The following is a 21,049-nucleotide window of genomic DNA, read 5'->3' as shown; positions in this document are numbered from 1 at the left end:
GAGCACTGACTGCTCTTGCAGAGAACCCGGGTTCGATTCCCAGCACCCACATGGTGGCTACAAAGCATCCTTAACTCCAGTTACAGGAGAACCTGAAGCCCTCTTCTGACCTCCATGGCATTGCACAACACAGGTGCACTCACATATATTCAGGCAATACACTCACACTCATACACTCTCTCAGAGATCCACCTGCCTCTGCCTCCTGAGTGCTGGAACTAAAGGTGTGCACCACCATGCCCGGCCTCCAGCCATTTTTTTTTTAAAGGTTTCATTATTTTTGTTTTATATGTATGAGTATACTGCCTGCTTGTATGTAAGTGCACTCGGTCAGTACCCCAAAACTGGAGTTACAGATGGTTGTTAGCTTCCATGTGAGCGCTGGGAACCGAACCTAGGTCCTATGCAAGAGCAGCCAGTGCTCTTAACTGCTGAGCCTTCTCTCCAGTCCCTAGAGGTTTTATTTTTGAAACAGGGTCTCATTCTGTAGTCCAGGCTGGCCTCAAATTCACAGAATTATCCTGCCCCAGCCTCCCAAGAGCTGGGATTACAGGTATAAGCCACCATATTTAGCCAAACAAATGTTTAAAGGACCAGATATTAAGCATTTTTGGGCTTAGCATCCATAGGACTCAACTACAACTATTCAACTCTGGGGCTGTAAGACAAAGCAGCAAGAGGCAGTATATATGTGAATGGCCACGACTGTGGTCCAATTTACATGGGCTGGTGACATAGCCGGTTTGTAGAGTACTTGCCTAGCATGCATAAAACCTTGGGTTTGATCTGTAGAGCTGCATGTTAAAACCAACATACTCAGGAATTTGGGACAGTGAATAAATATTTATGATTTAGTCATAGAACTAAACCTTTATCCAAGACATACCTTCAAAGCACTAACTGCAAAGGGTATAATGTATAAACAGTAGGACAGAATATAAACTAGGTAGTTAGGTATAATAAGCCTACACTCCATAAATATCTACCCTCTCCTAATGAAAAGCAAAGCTTTGGATAGTTTAAAAGACAAAACTGAAGCCTGCAGAAATCTGAGGTCTCAAGAAAATAAAAACAAAAAATTTACCATATTCTTGAGACAGGACAAAAGATTCAGCAAAAGCAGCTGGTTAAATTCTTTTCACGTTGAGTCAAATAGGTCAAATATCAGTTGTACATGGTTCACAACTAAATTAGGACATATGGGTCGATAGTGTTTTCTACCAAAAAAAAAAAAAAGTAAATTCTTTCTCTGGTCAATGTTAACTAGCAAACTATGACATTTATTCAGTTGAGACTGAGGTACGTGTTACTTTCTTATGCCTTTCTTTGTCTAAGTTCTTAAATTATTCAAAACCAAAACAAGATGCTGGTAAACCACTTCACTTTTTACAAACGACTTTTCTTTATATCCTCCATAAACTTACAAAACTGGTTAACCTGTCTATTTTGGCCTTGCCTTCCAATTTCTATCAAAGCAGCTGCCAGTACGTGAGAATTTAAACCTGAAAGGAACAGGAGTAGAATGGGTGGCACATGCCTGTAGTTCCAGCTACGTGGGAAGCTGAGGTTGAAGGATCACTTGAGCCCAGGAGTTCCAAAGCAAGTATTTAAAAAAGAACTGGGGTGACAGCTCAGCTGCCAAAGTGCTTGCCTTATAAACACAAGGACCTGAGTTTGATCCCTAGAATCCATGTTAAAAAAAAAAGGCCATCCAGCGTTATACACTTGTAATACAAGCTCTTTGGAGAGAAAGAGACAGGCAGACCCTCAGGGCTCAGTGGCCAGCCAGAGGAGCAACATCCAAACACCCAAAATTATCCCTGGCTTCCATACATTTCCACTTGTGCATGTGTATGTACACACACACACACACACACACACATGCACGCACGCACACACACAACACACTTTTCTTCAGGTACTGAAGTCATAAGATTCCTGTCAGAAACTTACCCAGTTTCATTCCCTCATTCTTTCTCCAACAAGATGTTCCAACTTCTTTCATCTTCTTAGTCTACAATTTCTTCTTAGACTGAATAAGGTAGGTAGAACTGTTTGTTTCCTCAAAAGCAACAGCACTGACCTTTAATAATTCAACTCAATTCACGCACCTTTCTTGATTTACACAGGCTGTCCTCAAACTCATGATCTTCCTGCCTCAGCCTCCCAACAAGTGGTAGAATGCCCGGCATTCTCAACTTTACAATCTCATTCATTTTTATTTTGTCTTGAATTTCTGGCTTTTTGAGATGGGGGTCTCACTTTGCAATCCAGACTGGCCTAGACTTTGTGGTACTTCTCCTGTCTCAGTCTCTGAAGTGCGAGAATTACAGGTATGAGCCACCATGCCCAGCTAGAATCTCATTAAGGAACATCTGTCTCATTTATCTATTTTATTTATTTTTATTATTTTTATTAAATTTATATGGAAACAAGATCTCATTAAGTAGGCCTGGATGAACACGCAGCTCACTTCTTTCTCCGTACATGACATTCTAACAACTAAAAACATGTACTAGCCACTTACACTGCTTGTACATAACATAAAACAAATTTTCTTCTGTTTCAGTTTCTTTTTTACCTGAAATAGTCTCAGAAACATAGGCTTGAGGAGTGCTAAACAACTGTAGAGAATCCAAGGACAACAAGGTTCTATGAGGTGAGAAATTTATTGTTTTCTGGGCTGCTCTGTAGATAGAAATATTCAGAGGTCAAAATGTAAAACAAAAGGGAGAACCTTAAGGAAGTCACTATTCGAGTGCTAACAGAGCTGTCAATGTTTTAGATATGTCTGGAACAGTGACAAAGTCAAATAGTTACAGACACATAGAAAAACTCTAAGGCCCTAGGTTTGCTGAAGTTTCTTATGTTAAAGGATTTACAAGCTCTAGACTAAAAAAGTACCCATTATCAAGCTTTTAAAAATATGTACTTGTACAATGAAGGCTTCACCTTCTTCACTTAAAATGAATAACCAAGAGGAATAAAAGGATGGTTTACAAGTGAGCAAGATATAAACATGATTCATTATAATGAGAGAAAATTAAGAGAGTGTGTTGATGACAAGTCAAGAAACACAAGTTACAATAAAGATGATTTTATAATGAAGAAAATCCAATGAAGAGTTAAAACTCTACTCCAAATCTTTGATTCAGTAATTTTTCGGAAAAGCAGCAATGCTCTACACTAACAGAGAGGTGATATTTTAGTGTCACTAAATAGGTAAATTCCTTTCTGAACTGCACTTTACAAGGTATTACCTAAGATGACTATCCTTTCAAATTTATGTTATATAAGCTAACACACACAGTGTAACTGGTTGGCAGTTAAGATTAGCATCCTTTAACTGATGAAGTATACCACACATCTTAGTAAAATTACTACCCAAAATAGTTAAAAGTATCTATAAACTTGTGTTTTGATATTGCTATGGCCATTTTGAGATAGGCTTTCATGTATCCCAGGCCAGTCTTAACTATGCAGCTGAGGCTGGTGAATTCTTGATCCTCTTGCCTCTACTTCCCAAAAGCTGGAATTAGAGAGCCCTATGTCCAGCAATAATAATCTACTTCAGGGGCACTGACTGACACCCTGACAAGCAAGGCTGAGTCCTACTGGAGATATGGTGCCTTTGTCCCTAGAGGCAATCTTTTGTGGTACTGGGGATTGAACCTAGAGCATTTTGCAGCGGGGCAACTGCTCTACACTGAGCTACTACATCCCCACCAATTGTAGACAATGTTAATGTGCTCAAAACAACCCCTCATCATGGATGATGCTAACCTGTAACTTCTCTAATTTCTAGATTTAGGATGTGATCTAAATCCACACCCTAGGGATGGGATTACAGCTCAGTGGTTCAGAGCTTCCCTAGCCTATACAAGGCCCTGGGTTTGATCCCTACCACTGGGGGTTGGGAGGAGCCACACCCTCAATTTCATTTGATTCACATTACTTGCACTTTCCTAAGTCTTTTCTGGAATCAGGACCAGATACTTAAAACCAAACTATGCACTTACAAAGAAGTTTTATGGCTAAGGGATCTTGTTGAAATTAATCCACACTAGACAAAATGACCATGGTCTGTCTGTCTGTCTGAGGGCACTGGATTCATTCCTCTCAATGTCACAGAATTCTCAGCGTTCCTTAAATTTTCCTGCTACCAAGTGGAATATGTTCAGGGCAAACAAATGATCTCTCCTTTCTATTAATGCTAGTAACTAAAACAGAGATTTGTGAAAGGTAATGAATCTTAAATGAGATAAAATACTAGTAAATGAGCATCTACTTGGAAGTCTTTAAAAAAACTACTCAACATTTTTCACTATAACACAGGAAATTATTTGGTTTCCCATATAACAAATTATAGATTTAACTTGAACCAAAAAAGGTTATGTGACTTACCCCAAGGTTCTAATTAGAAACCAGGTCTCCTGAGTCTTGGCCCAGTGCTCTTTTCCTTAGCCCATCATGTCTCATCAGAAAATTCCAAATACAGACAGAACCCCTCCCCCCCAGTTACATGGGTTTGAGTTACACTGATTCACATATACAAACTTTATATAGTGTGACCAATGTTTCAACTCACGCGGTACCCTGCTTCCATTTATGCAGTATGCCAGGCATCGGCACGATTTTCAGTGGCACACAGGCGGTTGCCACCACCAGGGCCCTAGGCAAAATTGCAAAGAAGGCAAAGTTTGTCTTTGGCCCTCCCATCTCCCTTATGCATTTCTCTCCCTCCTCCTGGTCATCCCCCTGCCCAGCCTCCCAAGCGCCATCATGCTACCCTCTGTCAAAAGCAACCCACTCATTCACTTCTTTTCTTGAAGTGCCTCGGGATTCAAAGGTTACCTATTTTCCTTTCATAATTCCTATTCTCGAGGATTTCAGTGAAGTTTAAGTAATCTAAATGATTAGGTCACTTAAATAACTCAAGATTTGCTTAACCTACCATCTTAAACCTCCAAGGAATTTTAAAAGGAATTAAAGTTCTTTACAAAAAGAGAGGGGGAGGAAATCTTTGGAAAGGAGGAGCAACATTTTCCCACAGCCCAACTACTCCTTTACCATTTCAGATTTGTTCATAGGTACAACACTGAAAGTTAAGGGGGGAGGGGTCATACCCTTAGGCCCCACTTCCCAAAGAGTATGGCTGCTTTATAGCTAAGTCTATAGACAAAAAACAAAGCTTCCTTAAATATCCAGTGACCTACCTTTTCCATCTCTCTCCCACCTCCTAGATCCCCATTTCTACCTCTAAGTGCCAAACACACAAGAGCCTTCCTGGTATGATGTCTGAGTGTCTAACACAGCATTTCCCATTGTACAGTTCAAATTACATGGAGCATCCATGCTCCCCAACGCTGGGATAGCTTTAAGTTTACTGTATGCTTAAAAAAAAAAAGTAATCCTAGCCAGGCGTGGTGGCATATGCCTTTAATCCCAGCACTTGGGAGGCAGAGGCAGGCGGATCTCTGTGAGTTGAAGGCCAGCTTGGTCTCCATAGCGACTCCAGGCCAGCTGAGGCTACAGGGAGACCCTATCTCAAAAAAACCAAAAAAAAAAAAAAAAAAGTAAGCCTGATTTTACTTCAAGGTCCTGATCATAAATTCATTAAATATCTGGTAAGAAGAAATGTTCTGATTATTATCTTGCATCTATAAAAGAACTAATTTGAGTATCTAAAAAAATTCTTTTTTTCTTCTCTTTTTTGGTTTTTTGAGTTAGGATCTCACGCTGCACTACCATACCCATCCAAATAGTCAATTCTTTTCCTCAAATACATAATGTGGGGTCTTACCACCTAGCCCAGTCTACCCTGCAGCTACATAGCCTAGGCTAGCCTCAAAACTCACTTGAAATTCTCCTACCTCATCCTCCCAAGTTCTGGGATTATGGACACCCACCACCAGGCCAGGCTTGCTATGGTCCTTCTAAACCAATACTGCACTGAAAATCCAATCACTTTGGCTAAATACTATTGATTACTCATATGCATGAGTTTATTCATAAATCCAAGTCTGAAGGGAAAAAAAAATCCAGTGACAGAGACATGAATATAAATTTACAGATAAAATAATGGATTTTAAGAAATCCAGGTTTCTGCTGGGACTACACACAGCTAAATTTATATGCATACATACATAACAATTCAGCTTTGCAATGTTAGAGGGGCCTACTATCAGAAAATTTTCAGGTCAGTTACCTAGATCCAACTACCCTCCCAGTAATGTAACAAGATTCCATCTATGCATTAAGAAACAAAAAAATGGTATCTATCAAGGATTAAAAGGATTACATAAAGTAAGCCTTAAATGATTTCTAAAATGTTATTACAAAGATAGATTTTTCTGTTAAGATCCTATGTAAAGCCACTTCTCAAAACCATCATTCGCACTGGGAAAGGAGCAATGTTAAGACATGCTGCAGTTACAAGCATCTTACAAGCATCTTAAGTACGAACAGTAAATTAGGTTCTTCCAGTGGCATTTTTAATTAGTGTTAACTTTTAAGGGTTTACTACACACAACTCTTTTTCTTTTCAATTTTTCCCTCCTCTCCAAACAACCATAAACAAGCCTGCCACCTGACCCTGTCTTTACATTCTATGAAAAGTTTCCGATGAGGATTTAAAAAAAATATTTATTTGTATTTTATGTGTATGAATGCATTGCCTGCATATATGTAAGTGCACCTGTGTCGTGCAATGCCCAGGGAAGTCATAAGGCAGGGTTGGATCCCCAAGAACTGGAGTTAAGGATGGTTGTTAGCCACCATATGTGTGTTGGGAATCAAACCTACTCTATAGCCAGAGTGCTCCTAAAGGCTGAGCCTTCTTTCCAGGCCCCCATGAGGGTTTTTATTAAAACTAAACCGTTCACTGAAATACCACTGCAAACATGCATTGCTAAAAAGATTTTAAATAGTTTGATCTACTGTCGTATATGGCTGCAAAGCACTCTAACAAAATTCAAGACCAGCTATAATGAGGTAAACTTAAGTATGTCTGTTCTAAGTCAAACAAGTTATCAAGGAAAAAAGCATTTAAATGAGTAAGAAACTTGCCTGAACAAGCAACGTATGAAAACAAGTCAGGATTTTGCTTTGTGTATAAGAAAAGTGATGAACTAGACCTTTCCTCCACGTTGGTTTTGATATGAATTGAAAGTGCATTAGAATCATCATCAAAACATTTCATCACTTTATTTAGAAATTTTCTATGACAAAGAATAACCCAGCACGTAGTGAACGCCCTATACAGATTCTAACCTAAGAGTGCATTAAAAAACCCTTTGTTTCCCTCAATTCTACCTCAGTGGGCATTAAATTTCCAAAATGCCTGTTTGGGGCGAATGCAAAATTTGTCAATATTTACTGAACAAAACCCCTATTAAATTGTCTAACAAAATGGAGGTCTCTCGGAAAAAAACACCATGACACTCTTCTCACAAAATGGGGCCAAACACACCCACTTTAAAAAAACCATGGTTTGGGTCAGATTTTCCACAAAAATGGTTGATTCTGTAAGGGCTCGACGAAACGCCTCCGGGGACTGGGGGTGAGGGTTTCCTCCAGACCTGGGGGGAGTGGGGGGCCGGTGCTTCTCTCCATACTCTACAGAGGACGACGGCGAGGAGTTGACCCCAAAGCCCAAGGTAAAGGAATCACATCTGGGGTGGAGACCTCGGTACCCCTCAGGCACCTAATCCGGAGACAAAACGGGCCGCCCCACTACGCAAGACAGACGTGGGCTCTCCCCATTCCAGGCCAAGTCTACAGTGAAAAGCACAAACTCTCCTCTCGGTCCCCAGGCCCCACCTCGCCCCATTGGCAGTACTTCCCGCCAATCCGCACGGTCACCGCCCCCAAGCCCGCCTGCCAAGCCCTGATTGGGTGGGACGGGAGCCGGGGACCTCGTGTTACCAATCTGGGAGCCCCTCACTCCACCGCACACGCGCGCCCAGGTGCGCCCACCGAGCCCTTCCCCTCGCCGGCCGCGTCCCCTCCCCCACCCCCAGGGCTCTGGCAGAGACTTACCGTCCCGAGAGGTGCCCATCAACTGGTCCAGCATCGCACGCATCTGGGCCTGCGCCGACATGGCGGCGGCGTAGCGGACGGACGGGCGGGGTGGGGCGCAGACTAGGCCCGGGAGGACGGGCGGGGGAGGGGGGCCGAGGGGCAGGGTTGGGGGGATGTGCGGCGCTGTCTCGGTGGCCGCCGCCGCTGCCGCCGCCGCCTCGAGGCGTGCGGAAGGGATGTCGGAGAGGGTCGCGGGCGAGTCCGGGCTGCGCTCCTCACGACGACGTGGACGTGGAAGATGGCAGCCCCCTCGAGAGCGAACCCTCGTGCCTGCACTCGCCGTCCAGCTCCTGAGGCAGCGGCGACAGGGGCTAAGCAGGCTCTCCAGGACCGCCACCGCCAGAAGCCGTCAACCCCCCCTTCTGTGCTCTGACGCTGCTCGCAGCCGTCGCCGCGACGGGAGCGCGCACGCACCTCGCGCAGACTGGTTTCCCGCGGGGGCTCCACCAACTGGCTTCCTACTGGCTTCGCCCCGCCCGCGAGGGGGTTCCACCCTAACGGCTCTCAGGCCCCTGCGCGCGCTGGCCCCGCCCCTTCTTAGCTCAAGTCTCGCGAGAATGGGGCTCTGGAACCGATTCTTGAGTCCCTCGCTGGCCTCAGCGTATGGGTTTAGGCCCTCGCAGCTTGTTTGCGTTGGCGTCGCAGCCCCAGGTTAGCAAAATGCCCGAAGTTAGGCCGAACCGGAGTAAGTAGTTAGTGCAGGCCCTGGGTTGGGACGCTTTCGACTGACGCGCGCTGGCTCGAGAGCCCGTGGGAGGGCCCAGCCAGGGACGCCCAACCTTTTCTTCAGGGTTTCTGGCCACTGCCCCTCCTCTGTGCCCGAGCTGCGACACGTCAGGTTGGGAAATGACACCCGCTCAACCCATGGAAGCAGGCTACCCATAGGGCAGCGGGAAAGCTGCTAGAGGCCAGGAAAGGGCGGCTCCTGATTCCGAGGCCCGGGGGAGGCGGCGTGCTCCCCAGGACAGCCGTGCAGGTCCCTGCTGAGCCCTGGCACACGGTGGCTTTCCCTCCGCACTCGGGTTTCTCAATTTCTTTCTTGAGGCATTCTGAGCCAAGCGAGCCGACAGGAAATACCTAGGCCTTAGGTCTCGCTTGCCGGGTTTCGGAACTGGCAATTTTTTGTTTCCCGGTAGCCCCAGCTGGCCTGTAAGTCGCAGTGTAGACCAGGCTGTTTACGGTCTCTTCCACCCGCCTCAGCCTCCAGGTGCTGGGATTAAAGGCCTTCGCCCGGATATCTGGCTACTTTGTAGATACATTGAAGGGAAATAATTAGTAGATTTTTTTTTCTCTTTTCGTCACAATTGTATATGCATTACCTTAGGGTTTCTATTTCCTGACTACTTCAGGATCGCTAACAGTATGAACTAGCAATCATAGTTACAAGATAAACTTAAATCCACATTGAGCTGATAAGAATTTTAGTCTTCAGTAATTTGCAAAAAAAGAGAAAGTCCTAGCAGGTATTTGGGGAACTCAACTTCTATGTATTTAGTTTTGAGACGGTCTCCCTGTTAAGAGAAACAATGATTCCAAAGTACTGGTGACTCAGCCAAAGCGAGGCAGATTTATTTTCAGTTCTTCAGAAACGGGGCCTCAGCCTGGACAATTTGCAAAATTAGCTAACATGCTGATTTGTCATAAAACAGTTATTATCATATCCCTAATCGAATTTCTGTAGCCCCAGTTAAAGAACTCAGGTAGCGAGATACGGCGTCTATTGCCCCCCTCCCCCCCAGATTCCCCATCTTATGGTTGATGATGCAAACACTTGTCTAATGGCTATCCCAAGGCTGGAGATTCCCTCAAGGGGTAGCTAAGTGCCTCTCATTTCTCAGGGCTGTGATGAACTGAGTACCTAAAGGGGCAGGTGCAAGTAGCCAGCTAGTGAAGGTAGGGGCTTAGTGTCAGTGCTTCCTGCATAGCTGTGGTTCTCTGATGAACTCTGAACGAACCTCATATTGAAAAATGGACCATAGTGATTTATTATACTGTGTAGCCCAAGCTATCCTGGAATTTGACATCCTACCTCAGCCTCCCAAGCACATGGATTAGGCGTGTGGTACTGTACCTGGCTCAAGAATTCAAAATTCCTTCTTTAAATTATACTTATTTATTTTATTCATTATTTGTGTGTGTGTGTGTGTGTGTGTGTGTGTGTGTGCATGTGTGTATGTGTGCATTCTTTTTCCACCATGTGGGTCCTGGGACTTGAACTTGGGTCCTCTGGCTTGGCAGCAATGCTTTTACTCACTAAGCCAACTCATCAGCCCCCCAATTTTTTTGGGGGGGGGTGTCTTTTTGAGACAGGGTCTCCCTGTAGCCCCAGCTGGCCTGGAACTCACTATGTAGACCAGGCTGGCTTGAACTCAATGAGATCCACCTGCCTCTCTACCTCCTGAGTGTTGGGATTAAAGGCGTGTACCTCTACTCCTGGCTGCTTTTTTTTTTTTTTTTTTTAAGATTTATCTGTGTGTATTTGTGTATGACACATGTATGTGGTCTCCAAGGCTAGAAGAGAGCATCAGTTCCCCTGGTGCTGGAGTTATATGATGATGTGAGCTACCATGTGTGTGCTGGGAACTGAACCTGGGGTCTAAACCGTGGGTCCTCTGGGAGAACAGGAAGTTTTCTTAACCTCAGAGCTATTCCTACTGCCCCAAGAACTTAAATTCTAAAGAACTGCAAATGAATACTACAAGTATTATCCTTGTAAAGTAATATACAGGAACTGGAAAGATGACTGGGGTTAAGAGCACTGGCTGATCTTGCAGAGAACCCAATTCCCAGCACCCACACACCCTCTTCAGACCTCTGGGGCATTGCATGACACAGGTGTACTTACATACATGCAGGCATAACACTCATACACATAAAAATAATGTTTTAAAAGCACTGGGTGTGGTGGGTTCCTGTCTCAAAAAGACCAAAAAACAACAACAAAAATGTTTTAAAAAAGAAAAGTAGCTGGGCGTGGTGGTGTGCGCCTTTAATCCCAGCACTTGGGAGGCAGAGGCAGGTGAATCCCTGTGAGTTCAAGGCCAGCCTTGTCTACATAGTGAGTTCCAGGACAGCTGGGGCTACAGGGAGACCCTGTCTCAAATGGCACTATTATAAATACTGTGTTATCCTAAAAAATACCCTTAAACACTGAAATGGATGGTTGTGGTGGCACATGCCTTTAATCCCAGTACTCGGGAGGCAGAGGCAGAAGGATCTCTGTGAGTTCAAGGCCAGCCTGGTCTAAAAGGCAAGTTCTAGGCCAGCAGGAGCTACAGGGAAACCCTGTCTCAAAAATAAAGTTTAAAAAACAAAACAAAAAACCTGAGGGCTGGACAGATGCCTCAGCAGTTAAGAACACTGACTGTTCTTGCAGAAGACCTGGGTTTGAATCCCAGCACCCACATGGCCACTAACAACTGTCCATAACTCCAGTTCCAAGGGATCCGACAGTCTCTATGGGCATTGCATGACACGGGTGCACTTAACTTACATGCGGGCGTAACACTCATATACATAAAAGTAATAAAATTTAAAAAAAACTGAAGTGTTGCATAATTATGTTTTTTTTTTGTTGTTGTTTTGTCTTTTGAGACAGAGCCTGTAGTCCTAGCTGGCCTGGAACTCAGAGATCTGCCTACTTTGGCTCCTGAGTGCTGGGATTAAAGGTGTTTGACATCATATCCAGCTGATTTTGTTTTTTGAGACAAGGTCTCACATAGCCCAGGCTGGCCATAAACTTGCTGTGTAACTAAGGATAACCTTGAACTGATTGTCTTGCCTCTACCTTCCAAGTGCTGAGATTACAGGCTTAAGCAGTACTGCCTGGTTTTTTTGGTTTTGATTGTTTATGATTTTTGAGGGTTTTTTTGTTTTTGTTTTTTTAATGTGTATGTGTGTATTGCCTGCATGTAGGTAAGTGCACCTGTATCATGCATTGCCCACGGAGGTCAAAAGAGGCTGTCAGATCCCCTGGAACTGGAGTTACGGAAAGTTGTTGGCTGCCATGTCAGTGCTGGGATTCGAACCCTGGTCATCTTCTGCAAGAACAACCAGTGTTCTTATCCACTGAGCCATCTCTCCAGCCCTGATTTTTGGTTTTTTGAAGCAGGATTGTCTTGTAGTCCCAGCTGTTCTGGGACTTGCTATGTAGACCAAGCTAGCCTTGATCTCAAAGAGATCTCCCTGCCTCTGCCTCCTCAGGGTCAGGATTAAAGGCATGGGCCACCATACCTGGCTACACTGCCTGTTTTTATTAACAGTTTCATTGAAATACTGTCATACTTACTCATTTTCATTTTGTCTACAGTTGCTTTTGCCCTTTTACAGAGTTGCAAGATTGAGAGATACTATATTGCCTGCAATAGTAACTTATCTGAGTCTTTAGAAATTTGCCTGCCCCACTTTAGAGTTTGCTTTTGTTTTGGCCTGTTAGTGAATTCTATTTTTGTTCATTTGCAACCATCTTTTTTTTTGTTGCTGTATTAGATGGACAGTTTTATGTTCTACTCCTGAGAAGTCAGTTGTTTGTCCTCCATAACTATTTAGCTACTTAAATTGTTCTTTTTTGCTTTTGGTTTTCTATAGTTTTACTAAGATGTATTTGGGTATAGATTTATTTCTCTTTACTCTGCTAGGAACTGATTAACTAATGAGAAATGTTCATTGAGAACCCATGAACATATAAATAAATAAATAAATAAATAAATAAATAAATAAATAAATAAAGCCAAGTGTAGTGGCTTATGCCTGTAACCCTAGAACTTGGGAGGTGGAGGAAGGAGGAACAGGAATTCAAGGCCAGCCTTGACTACATAATGAGTTGGAGTCCAGCCTGGGCTACATGACACCCTGTCTCAAAAAAGAAACTAACTTTACAAAGTGTGGTGGTATACTCCTGTAATCCCAGTTACTTGGGAGACTGAGGCAAGAGGAACAAAAGTCCAAGGTGCTTGGACTCCATACATACTGAGCTAAAGATCAACCTGAACAACAAAGACCCTGTTAAAGAGGATGCCTAGTAGGGCGGTGGGTAAAAGCCATTCTTATGAAGACTGACAAACTGAGTTCAGATCCCTGGAACCAATGTTGGAAGAACCTATTCCCAAAAGTTGTCATCTGACCTCGACACACACCACACACACACACACCATGGCACACATGTGCTCAGATTCACATACATGCATTTTTTTAAAAAAAGACTGTTTCAAAATAAAAACAGAAGGACTGGGGATATAGCTCAGTGGTAGAATACTTGTTTAGCACTCAAGACTATGTTCAATACCCACTACCACAAGAAAAACAAACCTTACATTACAAAACAGTGAATTCACTTAAATTAGCTTGCTTATATTTCAAAGCTACAATGATTTATTTCCCTCCACATAATTGTAGAAGGTGAACATCAGGTTCTTATTACATGTTCTTATGTTCTTAGGCCAGATGTAGTGGCACATGGACTCATGTTCAGGAGGCAAAGGTAGGTGGATCTCTCTTCGTGAGTTTTATAGCAGATAATTTTATTTAAGGAATTAAGCACATTTAAAGTAAAAGGGCCATTTAGGATAGTTTAATAGTTCAACCAAAAGATTATCAGTGCTTGAACTGGGGCAGAAGCAGTGAAGATTAGAGGAATAGGAGGCACTTGGAACTATTGCAAAAGCAGAGTGCTGACTGATTAAATACAGAGTGAGAAGGGACCAAAACAAATAGGGCCCGTTTTTACTTGGTTATCTAAATGTCCAGTAGAACCATTTGCTCAAATATAGTTCAAAAGGAAGAACAATTTGACAAGATTAAGTGTTAGGTTTTAATGTGCTCACTCTGTCCCCCTCTGCTTGGACATCCTGTGGGTTGAGATTCAGCTATGACCATGTTCCTTAGGAACAACTGCATGTCAGGCCCAAGGAAAATAGTTCTCCACTGTTGCTAGTTCAAAGTTTAAGGCTTGATCTTACTTAATTCACTCCATATCTTTGTGTATCCCTTTAACTCTCTTCAACCTTGTTTCCTGCCAGGACCCCAACACATCATACTTGTGTGTTTTCTATAAAGGGTACACTAAACTGGCAGGTAGCTGTAAAAGCACATAAATCACAGCCTGGATCCCCCTGTGGAAGGAGAGCACTGCCTATCTAAGGTCCTTTGGTCTCCACATAATCCGCACTCTGACATAGCATACAACATAATAAAAACTTGTAAAATACACATATATAGCCGGGCCTGTTGGCGCACACCTTTTTATCCTAGCACTTGGGAGGCAGAGGCAGGGGGACCTCTGAGTTCAAGGCCAACCTGGTCTACATAGAGTTCTAAGCCAGCTGGGGCTAATTTAATTTTGTGTTTGTGTATGTATATGAAATATATAAAAAAAAACTATATTAAACTTAGTGATGCTTACCACCTGGTAATGGAAATGGAAGGAGAGACAAAGGACAAATATGGGCTATTTATGTATCGTTTGAGTGCCTCAAGACAATAGGCTTGTATTACTTTAAAAGGAAACTAAAAGATCAAGATCTTTAGGAGTGGAAGAGATGGTCAGTGGGTAAAATACTTGCTCTACAATCAGGAGGGCCTGGTTTGATCCTGAGCACCCACATTATTAGCTGGCAGTACATGTCTCTAACCCCAATGCTGGGGAGCCCAAACAGGCAGATCCTGAGGCTTGCTGGCCAATCATTCAAGCCAAAACTGAGCTTCAGGGAGAGACCCCGTCTCAAGAAGTTAGAGAAGCATTTGAGGAAGACATCTCGCTGTGTCAACCTCTGGCCTCCACATGAGCCTGAATGTACAAGAGCACTCCATACACACGCACACACACACACACAAACACAAAATAAAGAACATTAATGAACCAAAGTTCAGCAAATTCCCCTAACCAGTCAACAAAAATATAGAAAAAAAACCCCACAAAAATTTACATCTTAAAAAAGGTTTAATGATAAATACATATTGGTAGAAATGGTTAAATTCTTGAATGAAGATAACATCTGAAGATTCTCTCCATGGTCACGGCTCCCAGCCCTTTCCTCCAGGCTGACGGGGCAACTGGAGGCCCACCAAACCAGCAGATTCCTCCACTGAGCGCTCACCCTTGCCATGAAATTCCTGATGCAGGGCCACATGGTGCCGGATGCTACGCAAAAGGCAAAGATAGGTGGCAGCTTGGAAATGAAGCTCTTGTTGGGCTCTGCACAGCTTCTCACTGGTGACCTAGAGAAGTAGCAATGCCAGTCTGTTAACTACCTAGCTGTATCTATAGGTCCACAGAGAAAGACTGAATAAACTTTATCTTCAAAATGATGTAGAACATCCAAATATGCATGTGTATATAGTTAAAACATTTACAGAGGTGCTACATAATTAAGAAAGCTGATCTTCAGGTTTGTCACCTAAAGAATACCCATTTTTCTCCCCTTTGTACAAATTAAGGCTGCTTTGTATTTCTATGACCTGAATGTGGCATATTTCACTTCAAAATTAAAAACTTACTTTGAAAAATAGTTTCATCCTCAATAATAGCAAAATGAAGATTTCACATATATATGATATATGCATATTCTCACATTAAATTTTTTCTTACAATTCAACTATCTGGAAAATCTGGTTTCCAATGACTTTAAAAAACTGGAAACTTCGCATCAATTCCAATGTCCCCAGTAACTCCAAATCTTGGTCTTCATGATAATTTTAAGATTACTGCAGTGTTGTGGGTTTGTAGGTTTTGAGAAAGGAGCAGGAGCAGTAAGGACGTGCACAGATGGGCATGTGCGGACTAGACCCTGGCCATCACTGCATACATAATCCCTTTCCTCAGCCTGAAAACTAGACCACGAAGTAACAAATGTATGACAGTAGTACTCAGCTGCTCTAGTCAAATTAAACCATTTTTAAAGACAGGGTCTGGCTGTGTAGCCCAGGCTGGTCTGGAACTCAAAACCCCCTTGCCTCAGTCTGCCAAATACTGAGACTTACAGGCATGTGCCACCATTAACACATACGCATGGCTCAAAATTTTTTCAGGGAGATGGGAGCTTTTTGAGACAGTCTGTCCCAGTCTGGCCTGGAAATCACTGTGATCCTATCTAAAAGTTCAAGATAGGTCTGGTGATAAAGTTCAGCAAGTAATGGCTCTTACTGTCAAACCTGAAGACCTGTATTCAATCTCCTCCCCCAACCCACACTGTAGCAAAGAACTGATTCCAAGTTGTCTTATGACCTCTGCTTGCATGGCATGCACACCCCCTCCCCAGATAAATAAAAAGATCAAGATAGAAAAGTGCTTCTTCCCTGAAAAGGGCCGATTCCTCCCTAATTGGATCCTTTCTCCCTAGGGAAAGGAGATAGGCACAGGAAGGATTCATTCTAGTTAGCCTGAACCAGAAGGAAATTGAAACCATCTTCCTATTCTTATATACATTCAACGCAGTGGGGTTTCTGAAATTTCTTTTTTTCTTTTTGAGACAAGGTCTTACTATGTAGACCAGGCTGGCCTTGAACTCAGAACAACCGGCCTGCCTCTGCCTCTCTAGTGTTGTGATTAAAGTCATGGTGCCCCTACACCCGGCCCTGAAATTTCTTTTTTCAAGCATAGGAGACGGGAATTCCCGGCTAGACAGAAGCTGTAGTACTGTCTTTTACCATCAGCCCTGGAGGTTTGCTCATGAATTTTAAGTATTTTTCAGAGGACTTTCAGAGCCACTACCAAGCCTCATTCCAGGGTAATGTTACCTCCATAAAGCACATCTATAATCATGTCAAACCTTACACTTAAGTGGGTTTCTATTACACTTAAAAGTTTAAGTTCCAGCCGCCCACCTACTCATCTCTCCCCACTTTACCTACAGCACTGTTAACCACTATTTCAGTCAGTTCTAACTTTCAATTATGCAGTTTCTTTCCGTGTCCTCACATCTTTCCTAACTCCATTTACTTACTAATTCCAGGTTCCTTCTTAATATCTTCCTGAAAGCCTTTCCTAACTACCTCTTTATACCATAATCCTCTGGGTTGTCTACACCCTTAGCACTTAAACCGAGCATAGCTTTATTTTATGGCTCTCTTGGTGGACCATAGCATCTTAAAGGACATGACCCGTGTTCGTCTTATTTTTGATATTTGGCCCACGTTGCTAGTACACAGTCCCTAACATGACTTAAAAAGCTAAGTGACTTTTAGCTCTAAGGTTTTTGGATGGCTCAGAAATTCAGTTAAGATGATAGTTCCCCTTTTTCCAACATTGGTCAAGCACATTGGGTTTCGTTCCCAAAACACCTGGTGGATCCCGGAATGTAACATTTCTGAGATAAGATGCAGCTTCTTTCCAAGCTCTGTCTGTAAGTCCAAACTGTGAGAACTTACTAAAGGCCTTAGTTCTACGTGTTCTTTTATGGGTAACGAACTGTCTCTGAGCCTCGGCTGCCCCATTTCTACTTGATCTGATCCAAAAGGCAGGGACCAAGAGGGCTATGGAGTGTGGATTTCACAATGGCACGTCCCAAGGATAGCCTTCTGTGTGTCTATATTACAGATGTCAGCAAGCTATTGTGGCTGATGGTGCAACCTCATTATAGACAACACGTCATCACCTTCCTCAGTGGAGAACGGGACATAACACAAGGAAAACCCAATTCCTACTCTTTTAGTCCCAAATATTCACCACTTCATTACAGTTATCTTTTGTGCCTTAAGAACTGCTGCTTGTCGTTGATCTGGGAAGAGGAGAGGGGAGTGCCTTTCAAAGTGTAGGGACCCCAGCGCCCACACCTCACAAACCTTAACGTCCGCCCCTTCCTTACATTTCCTCCATTCCACACGCCCACCCAGCACCACAACAGCCAATTAAATCCTCCGGGAGGGCTCCACCCGCCCGGAGGCAGAATCCACGTCCCCGGGGAGGGGCACCCCACGCGGTTCCAGGGCTGGTAGGGGACTGAGGGCCACAGGCTAGCCCCCGGCCCTTACTGCGTGGTGGGAACCCAGACTCGCAGGCCTTGCGACCCCGCGCGCTCACTCACATCCCCTTCTCCCTGCCGGGGACGTCCGTACCCGGTGTGCACTGAAAGCCTTCACCAGATACCCGTAGGCCGCGGTATCGCGGTAGGCTCTCCCGGTAGCCGCGCTCAGGTGGCGCAGCTCCCGCAGAAGGCCACGCAGAGTGCGCGCCGGGGACCCCAAGGCCGCCATTTTCCTGTCCTTGGCCGGGTCCCTAAAGGCGGAAGGGCGCGCTGCACCGCCTGGCCGCCTCCCTCCCGGGCGCGAGTGGTACAGACCGCAGCGCCCCCTACGGGCGGCCGCCGCCAGCGCCAGGCCCAAATGGAACGCGAGGAGCGCCCGGGCCCCGCGTGACTCGTCACCCGGTCCTCCAGAAGCCCTTCCGAAGGCCGGAGGGAGCAGGTCTGCTCTGGTAGTTGGCTGGACGTCCGGAGAAAAGGCGGCCCGGCAGGAGAGGGTGTGGGTTTGATGTAGCTCACGCGGAATATACAAGTTTGTGCGAGGGATGGCAAAATTCGGCATTTTGACTTCACAGAAGACTTTTCTGACCTGCAGCTCGCGGGACGGACATCGACCCGTTAGAAAGAAAATGACATACATCCCTCCCATTAGGAAGAACAGAGACACTCGTAGCAATCGTTTTCTAATGGGGCAACACAAAAAAGAAATACCACCCCAGATGGGACTCGAACCCACAATCCCTGGCTTAGGAGGCCAATGCCTTATCCATTAGGCCACTGGGGCTTCTGCAAGTGATGTGCTCAAACAGCATAATCAACTTGCTTCCTGTTTGGTTCGTCATCACTTAAATTTCTGTTCTATCCTATGAAACCATACTTCGGGTCCGTGTGAGGGGGGATGCCTGCTGGGAGTTGTAGTTCAGAAACCAAGATCCCGCGTTACAGTTCCAACCAAAGGTTTTACCCTGAAAAAACAGCTAAGCCGCGATGGAGGCAGAACTGGCACGCGCGTACTTTCGGTACGTGTTCGGCTGCGCAGTACCCCGCGCCTGCGCACAAGCGGGCGTGCGACGTTGCGAAGCCGACTGTGCCAAGAAAACGCCAAATCTTCGAGACTCGCCCTCCGAATCTTGGCTCGGTCAAATTTTCACCGGAAACTGCCACGCACCTTCCGGTAGGGCGACTTTCTGGCCTCGCTTTTGCTCTAGCTGGCCGTTAGGTGGCGCATGTAGTGGTCAGTTTCTGTTTCCGGTCGGAGCTCTGAGGCCACTTCCGTTGTCCGTGGAGTGTTATTGATTTTATTGTATTGAATGTTCAAGTGGGCGGTAAGTACAGAACAGCGGAGAATTGGTAGTTACTTCGTTAGGAGTTAATTGGAATAATTAGGAGTTGGGTTTCTTCCTAATTATGTACATTGCATAGACCGCGTTTCTTTTTGAGGCTCGGTGGTGGTTCGTTGTAGCTAAGAGAAAGTTCAGTCTACTTAAGTTGTCATACCAGACTCGGCTTAATTTGCTCCTTATATCTTAACCGTCATCTAGCACAGGCCCCTTCTTGTTAACCCTGTGTTCCCGGTATCTGAACTATGCTCTCTACTCCAACAGCTTATATATGATTCCCTTTGCCTGAAATATACCTATTTGCATTAGATTCCTACTTAGTCCTGGGTTGGTTTTTTTGTGTCTTTTTGAGACAGGGTTTCTCCATAGCCCCAGCTGGCCTGGAACTCACAGAGATCCGCCTGCCTCTGCCTCCCAAGTGCTGGGATTAAAGGCGTGCGCCACCGTGCCCGGTATTCCTGGGGTATTTTTGATTTGCTGAAAAGTTTAGATGCTGCTCTAGGCCGTTGTGGATCATATGGCAGGGTTAAAGTTACTTCAGCCTGTGCAGTTGGGAGACTGAGACAGGAGGATCTCTCTGAGTTGGAGGGGATCCTGTACTACACAGTTTAGAACAGCCTGAGGCATTTATTTATTTATTTATTTATTTCTTAGCTGCCTCTGCTCCCTGCAAGTCTGGCCCCCATTTGCTCTCTGGAACTCTGTATCTGCCTTCTTGCCACTGCCATCTCTTCTGTGTGACCAGCTCAGCATGCTTGTCTGTGATAAAGATCACAAGTAGGTTAAAAAAAAAAAAAAAAAAAAGTTACTTCTGTTAGAACACAGACCAGATAGATGCTGCTTGGGTCTGTGTGTCCTCCATCTGCAGCTATATCTTCTCCCTCATAGCTGATTCTGCATGCAAACTGCAAGCTAACATATTAAGCTATCAGGAGTTACCAGTGGCGTACTATATGATGAATACATATTAATAAAATAGGACCCTTCTCCCAACCTCTCACATGTCCTGTGGGTCACACATTCCTTTCTGGGAATACAAGACTCCCTCCTCTCCCCCTCGTCAGCCAGGAATGAGAAACAGTCTTATTACATCCCAGTACTGAGGACTACTCATCACCCAGTTGTTATGGAACCTCCCCCTTCCTCTGTAACCTATAAGAAAGTATCCCCAGTTTGCCACATGAGCCTGAGCTCTCCTTAGAGTCCCTGCTATACTGCTTTTGTGGGTCTATGGCATTAATAGCTTTTAATAATTTTCTTATCCAAAAGGACAGTCTACCTTAGTATCCACCTTGAACCCCAAACCTTTCAGCTTCATCTCTTTCCTGTTCTCTTTATCTACCATACTTACATTGTAGTTGTCTGTTTCCTCTGCCAACTGTTTAACTCCCAAACCCTATACCTAAGAGGACAGACTGTTCTGTCAGGCCACTTCCTTAAAGGATAGTGACAGCTTAGTTGGAGGTTCCTAAATGTGATAGGGGTTAAGAGGGACCCCAGGTTCAGAGCTTTGTGGCAGCTGGGAGCTTGAGCCCTGAGGGCAAGGAATCAGTGGTAATGGGCTTTGGTTCAACTGTCAGTGGAGAGGCAACCAGGAACAAAACACAAAATCCAAGCTGGACTGAAACTGACATGGAAAAGGCTCAAGAGCATTTGAAGTGGGGATCAGAC

At 44.5% G+C, this 21,049-nt stretch overlaps 2 protein-coding genes and 1 non-coding gene across 5 annotated transcripts in view; all 3 read right to left on the bottom strand.

Annotated features, from left to right (window-relative positions):
* Positions 1-8,481, bottom strand: part of LOC103726092 (putative RNA-binding protein Luc7-like 2) — a 63,214-nt gene extending 54,733 nt beyond the window's left edge. The window contains exons 1-2 of one of the 3 annotated variants that reach the window (XM_008823491.3): positions 8,041-8,161; positions 4,589-4,672 (exon numbers count right to left, since the gene is read on the bottom strand). In XM_008823491.3, the coding sequence (XP_008821713.1) occupies positions 4,589-4,626 (38 nt within the window). In that variant the 5' untranslated portion in view covers positions 4,627-4,672; positions 8,041-8,161. Of the gene's footprint in view, positions 1-4,588; positions 4,673-8,040 lie in introns of all 3 variants that reach the window. The other 2 variants (XM_008823494.3, XM_008823492.3) reach the window with 2 other exon arrangements.
* A 6,519-nt stretch (positions 8,482-15,000) lies between these two features.
* Fmc1 (formation of mitochondrial complex V assembly factor 1 homolog) lies at positions 15,001-18,350 on the bottom strand. The gene is made up of 2 exons (XM_008823490.2): positions 18,133-18,350; positions 15,001-15,297 (listed from the first exon to the last, which is right to left on the bottom strand). Exons 1-2 carry the CDS (start codon positions 18,268-18,270, stop codon positions 15,094-15,096), a joined length of 342 nt encoding a protein of 113 aa, XP_008821712.1. The 5' UTR covers positions 18,271-18,350; the 3' UTR covers positions 15,001-15,093.
* Positions 18,351-18,749: 399 nt separating this feature from the next.
* Trnar-ccu lies at positions 18,750-18,822 on the bottom strand. Its single transcript has one exon. It is a non-coding gene; the product is annotated as a tRNA-Arg (tRNA).
* Between the last annotated feature and the right edge of the window lie 2,227 nt (positions 18,823-21,049).

Source organism: Nannospalax galili, unplaced genomic scaffold (genome assembly GCF_000622305.1).
Source record: "Nannospalax galili isolate Female #2095 unplaced genomic scaffold, S.galili_v1.0 scaffold307, whole genome shotgun sequence".
NCBI lineage: Eukaryota > Metazoa > Chordata > Mammalia > Rodentia > Spalacidae > Nannospalax > Nannospalax galili.
This window is presented reverse-complemented; position numbering and strand designations above follow the sequence as displayed.

What these genes read in the sequence shown, in the direction of transcription:
- Fmc1 (XM_008823490.2), bottom strand. Translation starts at nt 18,270, where the DNA reads ATGGCGGCCTTGGGGTCCCCGGCGCGCACTCTGCGTGGCCTTCTGCGG. An exon ending in AGGCTTTCAGTGCACACCGG is followed by an intron (nt 15,298 to 18,132) that starts GTACGGACGTCC and finishes CTACTTCTCTAG; the next exon opens with GTCACCAGTGAGAAGCTGTG.